This window comes from Pyricularia grisea (assembly GCF_004355905.1).
Source record: "Pyricularia grisea strain NI907 chromosome Unknown Pyricularia_grisea_NI907_Scaffold_7, whole genome shotgun sequence".
NCBI classification, from domain to species: domain Eukaryota; kingdom Fungi; phylum Ascomycota; class Sordariomycetes; order Magnaporthales; family Pyriculariaceae; genus Pyricularia; species Pyricularia grisea.
In genome coordinates, this window is record NW_022156720.1 from 1,037,120 (window position 1) to 1,051,296 (window position 14,177).

Consider the following 14,177-nt stretch of genomic DNA (forward strand, 5'->3'; position numbering starts at 1 on the left):
AGGCCTGTTAATAATAGAAACACCAACAAATGAAATCTATTGAATGCCGAGACGACCACGTTGAAGCAAGTCATCTACTGACCGTGGAGAATTGTAAGCAAATTCCACCATCTCATGCCATGGATAAACGAAACATGGCTATCTCTCTATATACTCTATGTACCAACTGCGATATGCAAAAAAAGAAAAAGAAAAAAAGAAACAAAGCTTCGGACAGTAAGCCAGAAAATAATAATAATAGAGAGTCCAATGCCCAGCATCACCCCCTTCACATCAACAACCGCCACAGACCCAGCATGAGGGCGGCGAAACCAGTACAAAGCCCCATGAGCCACTGCAAAGTCTGAAACTTGACCTGCTCGAGCTGCTGCCTCAGAGCGGCGGCCTCCTGCTCGATCTTGGTCTCGGTCTCCTTGATCTTGAGCTCCTGCGACACGGCCTCCTCGCGGATGCGGCCCTTCTCCAGGTTCAGGTCCAGGCGCACGCTGGCCTGGGTGCGACCAATCTCGTCGCGCAGCCGGCTGCTGAGCTTGGCGATGTCGTTGGTGAGGCGCTCGTGCGCGGCGCGCGTCGTGTTGGTCTCGGTGTTGTCCGTCGACAGAAGCTCGCTGCGGAGTTTTGCAAAGTCGACCTTTTGCGTGTACGTGGCCTTGGCGGCGTCCTCGCGGGGGACCATTGTGCGGGTGAGGTTTTGTATGCTGAGTCGGGTGATAAGGTACCCTCTGTGTTAGCTAATCCCTGGTTGAGAAAGGAACGACTAGGGCCGTTGCAACGGGCGAGCATACCTCTCCTCTATCACGTCGTTCAGGATCTTCATCATGGCCTCTGCCTGGGTTTCGGTAAAGCCTTCGCTCTGGAGCCGCTGGACCAGCTTCAGGGTGTCAAAGTGATGATCCTTCCGGCGGGGCGGCGAGGCATGAAATGCCCTCCTGGTGCTGGGGATTCTAGGCTTGGGTGAAACCATGGCCTTCCTCGCCAATCGGTGGCCATCGAGCCCGATAGCCTGCGCCCTTTGCCCTTCATTGTAGGTGTGGAGAAGTCGTTTAGGGCCTGCCAAAGACTGCTGTTGCTGCTGTTCCCGCCGCTCCTGGACATGAGGCCTTTTCGATGGCCGCAGCAAGAGGCTCGCCGGGCGTAGTGTACAGTCGCTTGCAGCGGCTGGGGTCTGCCAGCTCAGACGGGGTAGAAGGAATCGCGGGAGTGTTTGTAAGTTGTTCATGGTGGCTTGCTTTGCTGTCTCATGTGTTTAGATGGAATAAAATGGACACAATGGATTCGACTTTAGGTGGTGGATGACATCCAAGTGCCGATATCTTCAACGGGTGACGTCGGGAGCTTGGTCTGTCAATTGCGGGACAAGGCCGGCACGTGAATTTCGGGTGGAACCATCAGACGCCAGTTTCAGGGACCAGAAACGTGTTTGCGTGGTAGCTTTGCAAAAAGGGCGACGTTAATTAGCATCCACGATTCTTTATCAGACCTCCGGGCTGGATCCACCCAGTAATCATAACTAACAAATACTTACTGACCTACATAGGTACGTTCCTACCTACCTACTTAATTATGTGCTTATTTACCTACTTACCTACTCAGCGACCAGTCCCCATACTATTTGTACTACAATATACAGTAGTGAATATAAAATACTGCAGGCAAAGTGGTATAAATATCGTGCGTAACTAGTGGTTCTCAGTAGAGACAGTCAGTTGTGGGTTAAAAAGTGGATTACTTTACAGGCCCGATAACGAATCGTGGAGGCTATTTTTTGATGGCCCATAAAAAGCTTAAATCTCTGCCTGAACTGTTAGGCACACAAATCTGACATTCTCCGCACCATAAAATTCTTGCGCATGAGAATTGCAGCTTGGACTTTCTCTCTCCTTCTCTCCTCATGAACAACGCAAATAAATCACGTCCATTCGATGTTTTGATAATTTTGATTCGAGGCGCGCATTCGTGCTGCGCCCAGGAGAATCGAAATCACACTCGAAGAGAACGGAGAGAAAAATAATGCGAACAATCTTGGGTGCGGCGCTTCCCTGCTCTAGGGCAGGTGGGAAGGGTCGCAATGATTGAACGTACATGTCCTTCCTTTCCTGTTGTTGGCTTTCGTCTTTAGTGCCGGATAAGGCGTAGTAGTGGTGCCATGTGCCCTTGTCCTGTATGAGAAGATTGTCTACCTAGGTACCTACTATCAGATAATGAATGTGCTGAGGGTTCCTTCGTCTACCAAGGTAGGTTAGGTATTCTGATAAGCGCCAAAGTTCCGATGGGCAACGCCAAACGTTGATTGAGGTTTCTTCTCAAAGGCTGATCATCGTCTACCACGGTGGCTTCCATAACCGCGTCTGGCCTGCTCTTGGACCTTGGCAATATGCTCAATCGCAGATCACACATCAGATTGTCAAACGCGACCCGACCTCCCCCACGGAACTTTGCAACTCTGGAAAAGGCCACAGCGGGGGAACAAAGGGCTGACGCACAGCCACAATCAGCGCACGTGGGGTGTTGTTTTTGCCCGACTCGCCCTTGACCCCAAGACTCGGCCTCGGGACGAGCACAAGGTCTGTGATGAGTTTGTGCAAACAAGAAGGCCAAGGGCTAGCCTACCAGCTAAAGCTAACCTACCTACCCTACCTTACCTACCTACATAGCCGTGCGAAGCGGCCGAGCTTGCTTGTTTTCTTTTTTAGTCTGACAGCACAACGGCCGACTCCGATCGCGGGCTTTTTTTAGGGCGCGGGTCGAACTTGACGTGCGAACCGGGCTCGTTCGTTCTATGGATCTGGTGGTCGTTTTTTTTCAAGTAGTAGCGCCTGAGTTTTTGCTCGGCTATTTGTGGTCACGCGAGTTTGCCAGGTCGCGGAGAGCACAATGCACATTCGTTTATCTGTACTTGTGCGTGCCGTAGCGTGCAGCCCGTGTTGTGGCGTGAAACTTGACATAGTCGACTACTTGCTCGCTAGACGCGGTTGCACAATTTTGCACCTTCTTTCTTGTACGGTGCGGCCCATCGCGGGATTCAAGCTCTGTGCCGGATCAGGGAGGACGAGACAACACAATCATACTATTTTGTCGGTACCTTGGGGTTTGCCTTACCATCTAACCACTAACGGGAGGCAATTCGTGTACCTTGCTGTAGTTGAACCATTGGTAGCAAAAAAATTGCAGCCAAGGTATCGAGACATGTCTCTTTTTGGTCCAGGTTCATTCAGACTTGGCCCCATTGTTGTTTCAATAATACGGTACTTTCCTAAAAAGAACAGGGAAGTTTTTTTTTCGAAACCGTCAAACCTTTCAGCCTATCTGCCCTGGCCTCGGCAGGCACCTTGTTATGGATTTTCTGAGCCCGATGTGCGTCAGTGTGTTAATGCTACCCGCCGTCCCATGTTGGACTAACCAGTTGGTTCGTTCCCATTTTGGCTCCTAAATCTCCCGCGACCGCCAATTGGTAGACCTTGGAAAAAAATTTATATGAAATCAGGTGACATCGCGACGGTGGAGGCTCTCCAAGATGCGGGGTAGCTCCTTTGTTTTTGTTTTGTTCATAAAACGCGTCATTTTTTTTTTTCTCTCTTTGTTTTCTACGTTGCTTTGTTTACTTTGGAGGGGGACAAGATGCATAAAAGACTCACAGTACGACAAAACTCTGAGGGTAGTCTCATGCAGCCAAAAGAAAAACCTACGTAATGAAAGCAATTCTATATCCACAGCGACTTCTTTAGCGATGGAAAAGTAATGTTCACAAAAAAAAAAAAAAAAAAAAAAAAAAAAAAAAAAAGATCAAGTGACAGAGAATAGGTAAGAATAATAATAGCAACATCAACGGTGCGTGTGCGTGTTTGCGTGGCATTGACAAGGTAGTTTGACAGCGGCTTTAGCCATTTAGGAATGGTCAATCGAGCTGAGGGTGTGAATAAAAAAAGAGAGAGGCAACATCAGCAGTATCTCCCAATTGATCGAGTCAGGTTTTAGCCGCTTCTCGCCAGTCCGTTTTGAGAACAAGCCCTGGGTGTAACCGTGGCAAAGTTATCAATGGTTCCATCTCATCCCATCCATCAAATCAGCTTGGCTATAAACTTAGATAATACGCGAAGCGAAGCTATCGCTTGACCGAGGGACTTCTGTAGGCAAGCCCATTGGTGAAGGGAATAGACAAGGCCTTTGGGCGCATGTGGACCGCCCAGTCTCATGCGGTACTACGCCGACTTGTTTCGAGGAGCGGGGTGGGAAAGGAGGGAGGAGAGCAGATCCTAAAAAAAAAACCAAGGAGGGCTTGAAGGGCTGAGCAAGCCGATCCGTTCGAGCTGACTGACCCGAAAAGACCTAGACGCGGGGGAAGGTGAGGTTTGGCTGGGAGGGTGGCTTGGAGAGGGTTCGTTCGGTTCCTCCGATTGTTGATGTGACAGGACGGAAGCGGAAAAAAAAAGTGTAAACAAAGATTGAAAAGTCGGTCGGTAGTAAGAGACCACTTTTGACGGCCATCCTGATTTCGGGATCCAACCAATCCCATGTGTGAGGAATCGAATGGGGTTGGTAACAGGAACAATAGTCTTCTGTTGTTGGAGATGATGACGTCGGCCAATGAGGAGGGGAGATGGAGCTATGGAGGACAACGGCAATTCGGATCACTTGAGCGATCGGGATCGAAAAGGCGGCTAAAGTCGAATTATTGGAGGGTCGACTGATGAATAGTATCTATTCTTGTCTAACTCTTGGTAGCTTCGGTGCAGGTACGAGGTTTACCTGCCTTGTTTGGTACCTTACATGTAGGACAAAGTTGGTTGTTTGCAGATGATTGGACTGTTTGATTCAGTTCTGCCGGTATGTCTCTTGTTGTTGATCAATATAACAAAGCAACATCAAAACAAGCGTACCTGTTCTTAGTAATCGGCTGCCACCGCTCCAAGGACATGAGTTCTCCAGTGATAATGCTTTTTTGCTGTATGCTTTTTTATACTACTCTATGCTTTTTTCTACTGTTTGTGATTGCAAGCCATATCGATCGAGATTTCCTCAATACGTGAAACAAATCTCCGACCATAGTCGATCTAATCAAAGTCCTGTTGCCTCTCGATGCTGCAATTCCCGATTATCTCCCTACCGTGGGTCGGCACTAAAAGATGCCACACAGGCAGAAACCGAGCCGCCATTTCCATACCTAATCTCATGCCTTGGAAAATTCAACGAGACGAGACAATAGAACACGAAAGATACCCCGTGATTTTTTGTCATTGACATCATAATCGAACCTTCTTCAGCAGGATCTGTCTGACAGTTACAGCAACCTTGAAGGCGCGCGGTTTGCATAACGGCTTGCAAGCCATTCGAGGTGGACCCCGTTTCCAAGGCGGCTCAACTTGTACTTTTTCTATCTTCTTAAGATTATTCTGTTAAATTATTTCTTTGCTTCTTCCGGATGTCTCAGGTCTCACTCAGGTACTTGCATTCCTCAGTCTCCTGAGCAACATCAAAGAAAAAAGCAAACTCATAAAACGATGCAGGGGAAAAAAAATTCCAGAGTTTCTATGGACTTCGTCCAAGCTCAGGAATGTAAATGAAAAATGCACTGACGTGAAAATTTTTGTGCCTTTTCCGGAAACACGTTGGATAGGCAGCCGGACACAGCCCTGTCTGGATCCAGACCCAAATACGTGGCACCTCTACGGTAATGTTTCGTTGTTTGACCGGGAACAGCCCAGGTGCAAAGGTCAAATACTTTGCCGGAAGCGCCCACTAAGGGAGGATTTGATTGATGTCGCTTGCCCACCAATACAGTGGCAAAAGTTTCTAGCAGGCTGCAAAAGGGAGCAAAATGATCCCTGTCAGTGGCTTTGCGCTTACTGTGTATAACTGACAGGGACAATTCTTAACGCGTATGTACAACTCGGCGACAAACGGACAAACCAAACCAACGCACAAGTCGTTTGTTGAAGATGTGGATAAAAATGTGTGTCAATTGATATTATTACTTCTGAGTTTAGACTACCTGAGGTACCTCCCTAGTTTTTGACAGCTCACTGGCAGGTACCGTGCCCTAAGCCACACTGATAAGTTCTGAATTCAATCAATGAGCCGAGAGTCGGGCCCTGGCTAGTGCGAGCCCGGACCGCAGAGCTATTGCTTGAAGCCGTATCCCGAGATTACTACTACGTAGCGGTGGACAACAGAACCGTCCGAATGTGACAAGAGTGAGGTTCAAGCTGGGACTGCAATCGGGTTTGGGCGGCGGGAATTCCAATGAGACATCAAGGCCGGTCTAGGTATTGGCGAAAAGTCTACCAGAGTCCACCAGAATCTACCAGCTTGGCCACCTGCCATTTCCTACTGCCCACCTTGCCTACGTACGTGGGTTCTTTTGGTCGCGGCTAACTGTGAGAGGGAAAAATAGAGTCTGGGGGTGTGGGTTCAATTGTTCTTGGCAGTCCCTCCCCTTGATAAAAAAGCGTTGCATTTGGTCAGCAAAAACCAGCATCACGAAACACCCGAAGCTCCTCTTTTAATATCAACGCAACACTTGCCTCTTGCCATTACGCGGGAAGAGCCAAGCCAGCGTAGGTTTTTATCGATTTTTTTTTTGTCTCTCTGATCTCTTTATTGCGACATGGGAAGAAGAGCCGCCCGCTTGGACCCTGAATTTTGCTCTCTTTATTCCATCCCATCCACTACCATTTCTCGCCTAGTTGTCCGTGGCTGCATTTGTGAATGGGGGAAAAAAATAAGGATGACACGGACGTATGGGGCCTGGTCTTTGCAATTGTTGGTAGGAAACAGAATCCATAGGTCGATTGAAGGGGAGACCCTTAAATTTTTCTTCTTTTCCACCCCATTTCGGATGGATATTTAACCAATGAGAGGCTTTGTACAATAGGTTTTTGATTCCATTGGTGTCTCTGCGATAGTTTCATTGAAACCAATTGATAGAATTTACCACATAGCAACTCACTTCGGCTAGTTGATATTGTACTGTACTTACTGTACAATATGGCAAGGCACTTTGACAGCGCTCCCGCAAGTAGACGCGGCTAGTACCTATTGTACCTGCAGGTACCTACCTAGTAGAATTATGGGCGGTAATGGACAAATGATAATTAACCGTGTCCACGGCGGAATACCAATCATTCCTGAACCCCTGAGGCATGAACAAGTTACCATTTTCAGATTCATTCGGTCGCTCCTCATCTCATCTCAATTCAACAATCGCTACAGTTACTCTCCGGGTCTGACCTAGACCGTAAGGTAGGTGACCATTTTGGAGGTTCTTCGGAAGCGGCGCAAAACGATTGGGCAGGCTCGGGGGTTTGCGTGCTGGCTCGCCGGCGCTTGGGCGAACCCAGGCGGTCGCTGTGTGCTGCCATTGGCCGGACCTCCACTTTCTGTCGAGGCATGCCCCCAGCGGCTGGACGCCCTGTCTTGCAGGCCTCAGCCGCCTTCTCTTTTCCACACCTGGTTGGTTGCTGTGCCGGGGAGCAAGAATACAGTTAAACCACTGGTTCCCCAAAGTGGGTAAACGCCATTCTGAGCTTGATCCTTGTTCGGCGGATCCTACTCTTCTCCAGTCTGACTGCTCCCCCGCCAAGCTCGGCGGTTGCTAGTGGAAGTTGGGTGTGGTCCAAATTTGCTCTACACAGTGGTGCAGTCGGATTAGTTGCGGTACAGTAATACTGGTAATACTGTACTTGTTTGTATGGTAGCATGCACTGGCCTTGTTCAATTGTGCTTTCCGGAGCAAGGTTGCAAGGTATACCTTTTTCTGATTTAATTCTACGAAATAAGACAGCGGTAATTATATAATAGATGTTGGCGACTAAGAAACGAATGGAAGCAAACACGTAAAAAGAACAGTACTGTAACAGTGGAGTTGGGGCTCAAAAAAAAAGACAAAGAAAAGGGTACGCACACTTGCATGCATATCGCTTTAGTTTCGTCATATTTCTATCACACTTGATCAAGAAAAAGCCTCGAGGTAGAGAATGACGCACGTAAAGAATCCACCAGGCTGCATTTGTTCCTACAGCAGCTTCCCCTAACTAGGTAGCTGTAACTAGCCCAGGGAAAGCTGCAGCTGCATATCCTCTCGTAAGCTTGCGTTGCCGCAGTTATCAAATGCTTGCTATATGCAGGTAGGTGGAGATAGCGCTGCAAGGTAGTCAGCACAAGTCAGTTGTCAAGTCGCGTCGAGTGTGACCAGGCTGCGCGATTGTCCGGGAAACGATGTTCTCACTGCGAGCCATCTCAAACACCACAGTATAGTACAATTGAGAGTCGACAGATCATTCCACTTTGGGGGCGTGTGGGCAGGGTTCTGGAGCTCGTTGTCGGAACCAATGTCTTGGAAATCTGCTTCTGAGACATTTGCGGGCTGGTGGCAGACAGGCAGCTAGCTTAGCTATATTCACCAAGCACCTATTTTTTTATTTCTTCCTTACTGTTTTTTGGTGCCTTCTTAGAACACCAACCAGTTACCGATCGCCCGGCGCCACACGCTTAATTGCAAGGGAACGAAAGAAAAAAAAAGATAACCCCAAGACAAGCAACTAACTAGGGGCGTGTGAACATGTGTGAATTTTAATTTCATTCACAAAGAACGACCGATAATGTTGAGTACCTGTCTGTACCTGCGTACCTGCGTAGGTACCTTAGACCTCAAATTCAATCGTATCTCGCTTTTCCAGCACTGCAACGTACGCAATCTGACCAAAGATTCTTTGGTGCTATTTTCTTGCTGTGGAATTCTCCTTTAGGGTACCTACCTACGTAGTTTATTCTCGCCTGTAACTTCACAATCAGGATCTTGGTCGCTGGGCAAGCTTGATTCGTGCTGGATGATGATGTAAGGCATCTTGGCCCTTGCTCAAGAAATTCAAGGTTAGCGGTACCCTGGCTTGTCTACCCTCCCTCCCCTTGCTGCCGCCCCGAGTCGTACAGGCCCGGTGCGTTTGCCAGGAAGTGCGAACAACGACTTGCAGACGACTTTTTTTTAGTGGGCTTTTTTTTTTCTGCTGCTCTCACGGCAACCGCCCACTCGCGTCCACCCCCCATCTCCCTAGGCAACCTCTGGGTGTGCAGGACGCTTATCTGTACTGCGAGTCCCCTCCAATTCGACAATCCCTCGTCCTCTTACCTTTTTACTGCCTCAGCCCTTCGTCGGACGGGACGGTCGGTTGTTTTAATTGCCCTGCCTTTTCTTTGCATTTTGGTACAGCCCACCGGTTTGATCTACACCAGACTTCTCCGGAAACAATCCCGTCGTCGCTCTTGTCGTCGAGGTTCGTCTTCCCCAGAGTTGGCAAATCTAACCAGGCTACGGTGTGTTACCCGCAAAAAAGGAGCGAGCAGCAGCCAACGAGCCAGCCTGCACCTTACTTGCATAAAGCATTTCATGCAGTGCATTTAAAAGGTCTAGCTTAAGCCAGTCACGACCCCCCGTCCAGCAGCGATAATAGCAGCATCAGCAGCAGCAGCAGCAGCAGCGACAGCAACTCTCTGCATCGCCCCGCCGCCTACCGAGCTTGCTATCAGGAAAAAGAATTGAGCTTCGTTTCGACGTCTCTTTCTCCTAATCGGCTTTCACCTACCCCGGTCTTCATTCCTCACCCACCAACCTCTCGGCAATCCCACCCCTGGTTTGGACGAATTGATGCCTGCTTGTCGACAATTGGAGTTATAACCTGCAATCCAGCACGGTTTTCGGTGCTGGTTCTCGGCCCCCAAACCTACCGGATTTGGTTCTAGATAAACTCAGCCTCCTGTCGATAACATCCCTCGCGTCAACACAACCGTTTTTGGTCTCTTTTGTGCTTGCACATGCTGATCCGGCAATCCACTCAACATTCACCGTACTGTGATCGCAGGCCGGCACGGCACGTCCGATTAATTCTTATATCCTCGTAGTTGCCGCATTAGCTTGCTGCAGCATCCATTGTGCAAGAGGAAGATCTCGAAGAGCAGGACAAATTGAGCTCATAGGACCGAACGACGATACCGAACCACCTCCAACCTTTCACCCTACTCACAATCACAACCACCCGTAATCATGGAGGACTCATCACCACTGGCGGCCATTCGCCGTCCCACACACCTCTTTGGCGACAGGCTCGGCGGCTATAGGACAAACATTGGCCACTACTCTCCGGATAGCAAACCTAGGGCCTTCAACCTGCGAGAGCAATTGGGCATCCACAACTCAAAGAAGGCTTACCTTCAAGATGACTTCAGTCGGGGCTCATCACCAAGCATCTGCCTTGCAGCTGACTTGGGACAGAACTTCCGTATTGACCAGGACAGCAGCCCCAAGTTCCCCACGCCGAGGAGAGCTCTCTTCACCTCGACAAACATGGGCGATATGGGCATGCGTGGTAAGCCTAACATACATGCGCACAATCTACCGCTGTGACTCTGGACAAGGGAAGCTAATATATTCACCGTAAAGATTGCACATCGGCACCGCCGCTAATGTCATCCCCATCGCCTGGTGGTCTGATGGAGATGATGGATATCTCGCCCCTCCCACACAAGCTGCCTGCCACATCCTCGTTGATTTGTGAATCACAGGTTGAGTCTCCAGTACTCATGGACGACACGGAGAGCAATGCTTCCTCAGAAAAGACGGAGGACGAGTCCGCTTCTACTGAGCCCTCGCTTCCCCAAACCACAACAGCAGAACTGCCGAGGCCGTTGGCTGTCGAGTGAGTGCTCCATCACCATTTCTATCTGCTTTACGACATGGTCGTCTGACTTGTTGGTTGTTTGAATGCAGGCGTCGCAGGATTGCTCTGAGGAGGCCCTCACTCTCCCGAGCCAAAGGTTACTCTACCAGTGCCCTCTTGACTCGTGGTCAGCCTGACAACCAACTCCCTCCCTTCCGTTTTGGTGGCAACCCCAGCTTGTCCAGGGAAAACTCATCACTCAGCTTAAGCGAATGCTTCCAGAACTCTCCTACTCCTGAGAAGAGGCCGTCGACCGCCAACAGCCCGATTGCCAACGTACCGGGACCGCTTCGTGTGCGTACTCAGTTTTCTAGCCTCAACGGTGCCAGCGCATCTCGCACAGGATCGCCCATCTCGAGCCACTCACGGCGGCCCTCGAACCCATTCATGCGGCCACGTAAGCAGTACCGCCGCTCGTTGAGCATGTTCGAGAACTCGGGGGAAGTCATGAAGCCCAAGCAGGAGGAGCCGCCAGCAGCCCCTGCTCTCTCGTCTGTTATGGATATTGAGGAGCCGGCCGAACCCATACTGCCCCATTTCTACCCCGAAGGAGAGAGCGACAACATCCCTCGCATAAAACGCCAGACGTTGTTGGACGTTCTCGATGGACAGTACAACGAGCGTTACGACAACAAGCTCATCATCGACTGCCGCTTCGAGTACGAGTACGATGGTGGCCACATCGATGGTGCCATCAACTACAACGACAAGGACCTTCTTGTTACCCACCTCCTCCGAACACCGATGGAAGGCCGTACCCTCATCGTCTTCCACTGCGAGTACTCTGCACACCGTGCCCCGCTGATGGCTCGTCACGTGCGCGCTGAGGACCGCAGTGCCAACGCCGAGCACTACCCCCGCCTCACATATCCCGAGATCTACATCCTCGAGGGCGGCTACAGCGGATTCTTCGAGGAGCACCGCGACAGGTGTTATCCCCAGGCTTACGTCGAGATGGGCGCCGCCGAGCACGCCTTCACGTGTGAGCGTGAGATGGGCCGCCTGCGCCAGAACCGCAAGGGCCTCTCACGCGCCGCCACGTATGCATTCGGCACCGGCATCCAAGATTCGCCTACCGCCCCTGGACGGTCCACCTGCCAGGATTCACCAATGTCGATGCTGGGTGCCTCCCCTATCCTCGGCAGTGATCGATTCCATGGTAGGAGAATGGCATCGTACTGAAAACGGACCTCACTTATCAACACCCACAGCACATACTACATACAACCTGTTATATACACCAACAACCCGTTGGGCTAATTTGTATATGCGACATGACACAGGCTTCTGCCGCCGTCGACGATATCTCCGTTCCAGATGCTCGTCTACGGTCGGCTATACACCTCGGACACCGAGGTCAACCAAATCCGGTCTGCATTTTGTCAAAGTTATTTGCTTCTGCATTATTGGCCTGCTGCAACCTACACTTTCTTCATACCTTTTTAACTTTGGACCGGCAACCTGCGCTTCACCCATCAGTCGCAGTTTTTTTTCAGCTCTCTTCTTGTTCGTCGCCTTTGCATTGGGACTTTGCGCTTTCATCAACCGCCAGATGACCCTTTGGATCCGGCATCTGGGCGGTCACACTGCAATCACTGTGAGCTTTGGTTCCCCTCAGTCACACTCTAGATTTGCAAACCACCACACCTGCATCTGTATTTTTGTGCGACGCATCAAACATTCAGCGGATCGGAGCATGTTTGGCCGTGCCCTCCTTTATACGACAAACCTCCGACCGTCAGGCATCATCAGCATAATGCCTGCCTTTCATCAACTTTACAACCGCCTTTCGCTTGTTTTACCGTTCTGCTTTGCGCCTGCAGTTCCTTCCTAGTAGGCCGACGAGTAGCTCGTCACCTATTTGGCTGATGTCTCTCGAACACGAATGACAGGCATGTTGATTCGATTAGGATTCCAAGTTCTGCTGCAACTTGATGCCCTGCCTCGAACCACTTGTCTCCTTGAAACAGGAGGCCATGCCGATTGCATCACGGCCGGCCACCTTGGTAAAAGGATTGACCTCACCGCATTTCAGCCCACCCGGTTTTCGGGTTTTCGGTACCTCATCGACTCACTGGCGGCTTCTCCTTGCTACGAATGCAATTTGCATCGTCTCTCGGCTCAATCAAAATTCTTGATTGCGCTTTTCTCGAATCATAAATACCCACAACGACATGGCGATTGCCATCTTCCATGTCCTGCTTACTTGTTCAAAACTGTCTGTCGGTTCAAGACGTGAGCCGAGGCGTTTAGTCACCTCGGACACGCAATTTCTTGTACAAATATCTTTTTGCTCCTATTTGATTTTATGTTTGGGTGAAAACATAATAGTTGCTGAGTGCGAGGAGTATTAGAAAACTGGAGGGGCGAAATACAACAGACAGATTGATCACAAGAAGGGAGCATGGTGGATGAAGAAGCAACCGAATTTTCTTTTTCTTGTCACATAAGTCATTCTCTATTCTTCAAGTCTCTGCATCATCGGGGGAGCGTTCTCATTTCATTTTTTCTGCTTTTTCTTTTTCTCATCTTCGGCCTAGGCCAAAAATACCCCTCGGGAAAAGTTCGTCTGTATGGTCACTACTGATGAAATGTCGGAGGACCAAATCAAAACAAAGAAATCGAGACAAGGGTTTGGGATGGAGGAACGTTTTGACCTACCATACCATACCACTCGGTCCGATCAACGCCACTAACAAAAAAAAACGATATAACATGAACAACACCAAAAAAAAAAATGAGAAAAATGGACTTATTGAATTCACTTCTGGCTCACTGATGTTTGAGTGAATGTGTTAAATGTGTTGTTTGGTAACGATCGTTTGAGTGATCATCGAGACTCTCTTGAAGATGGTAGGTCTTAGTTGATCTTTTGTATGAATGATGGCTCAGGGGTAGTACAATATTGGTTTATGCGAGTATTCTAGGTAACAGATGAGCCTTGCGCCACGATCACGCAACTATTGTTCCACAACCAAGCGACATTACTTTTGGATCTATGCAACCAATGCGCCACTGGAGATAATCACTGGAGAAAATGGCCGAACAGAATCACAGTGAATTCGGCATTATACGTAGTCCCAGCCACCAGCCACCGGAGCTACCCCGGGCTACCCTACCATGGCCAACAACCTGGTTCTGCACCCGAGGAAAGAAGATAGCTGGAGCTTGTCACTGTGGGATTTACCGTCAAAAGTCATGTGTCCATCTACAAACGTCTCTGTATTGGTTGAATATAAAAAGTAGCTGTGGTCGTATTAGGACCACTGCCTTAGTGATATGCTAAGAAGGAATTTGAGGTAAAACAATAGACCGCAAATGAAGAAGTAAAGAAAGCGGAGCGTTCCAAACTCCCACCCCCTGAGACATAGAGGGGCTGCTCTTGTTGCTTTTGTTTGTTGTGATGGGAAAGAAAACAATGCGGGTTGGTTGCAATTTACATGAGAAATGAAATGTCGAGTGAAGCAT

At 49.5% G+C, this 14,177-nt stretch overlaps 3 protein-coding genes across 3 annotated transcripts; 1 reads left to right on the forward strand and 2 right to left on the reverse strand.

The window, feature by feature from the left end:
* Nucleotides 1-177: 177 nt before the first annotated feature.
* On the reverse strand, nt 178-1,385 carry PgNI_09330 (uncharacterized protein). Its single transcript, XM_031129315.1, has 2 exons — nt 786-1,385; nt 178-698 (listed from the first exon to the last, which is right to left on the reverse strand). The coding sequence occupies exons 1-2, from the start codon at nt 1,217-1,219 to the stop codon at nt 269-271; spliced, it is 864 nt and encodes a 287-aa protein (XP_030978347.1). The 5' UTR covers nt 1,220-1,385; the 3' UTR covers nt 178-268.
* A 5,798-nt stretch (nt 1,386-7,183) lies between these two features.
* Nucleotides 7,184-8,362, reverse strand: PgNI_09331 (uncharacterized protein; the record flags this gene model as incomplete). Its single annotated transcript, XM_031129316.1, has 2 exons — nt 7,184-7,591; nt 8,225-8,362. Coding segments are annotated over 2 exons (546 nt in total), but the record flags the coding sequence as incomplete, so codon positions are not given.
* Nucleotides 8,363-10,036: 1,674 nt separating this feature from the next.
* On the forward strand, nt 10,037-13,480 carry PgNI_09332 (uncharacterized protein; the record flags this gene model as incomplete). The annotated part of the gene is made up of 3 exons (XM_031129317.1): nt 10,037-10,358; nt 10,433-10,688; nt 10,760-13,480. The coding sequence occupies 3 exons, from the start codon at nt 10,037-10,039 to the stop codon at nt 11,889-11,891; spliced, it is 1,710 nt and encodes a 569-aa protein (XP_030978345.1). The 3' UTR covers nt 11,892-13,480.
* Between the last annotated feature and the right edge of the window lie 697 nt (nt 13,481-14,177).

What these genes read in the sequence shown, in the direction of transcription:
- PgNI_09330 (XM_031129315.1), bottom strand. Translation starts at nt 1,219, where the DNA reads ATGAACAACTTACAAACACTCCCGCGATTCCTTCTACCCCGTCTGAGC. An exon ending in AACGACGTGATAGAGGAGAG is followed by an intron (nt 699 to 785) that starts GTATGCTCGCCC and finishes CACCCGACTCAG; the next exon opens with CATACAAAACCTCACCCGCA.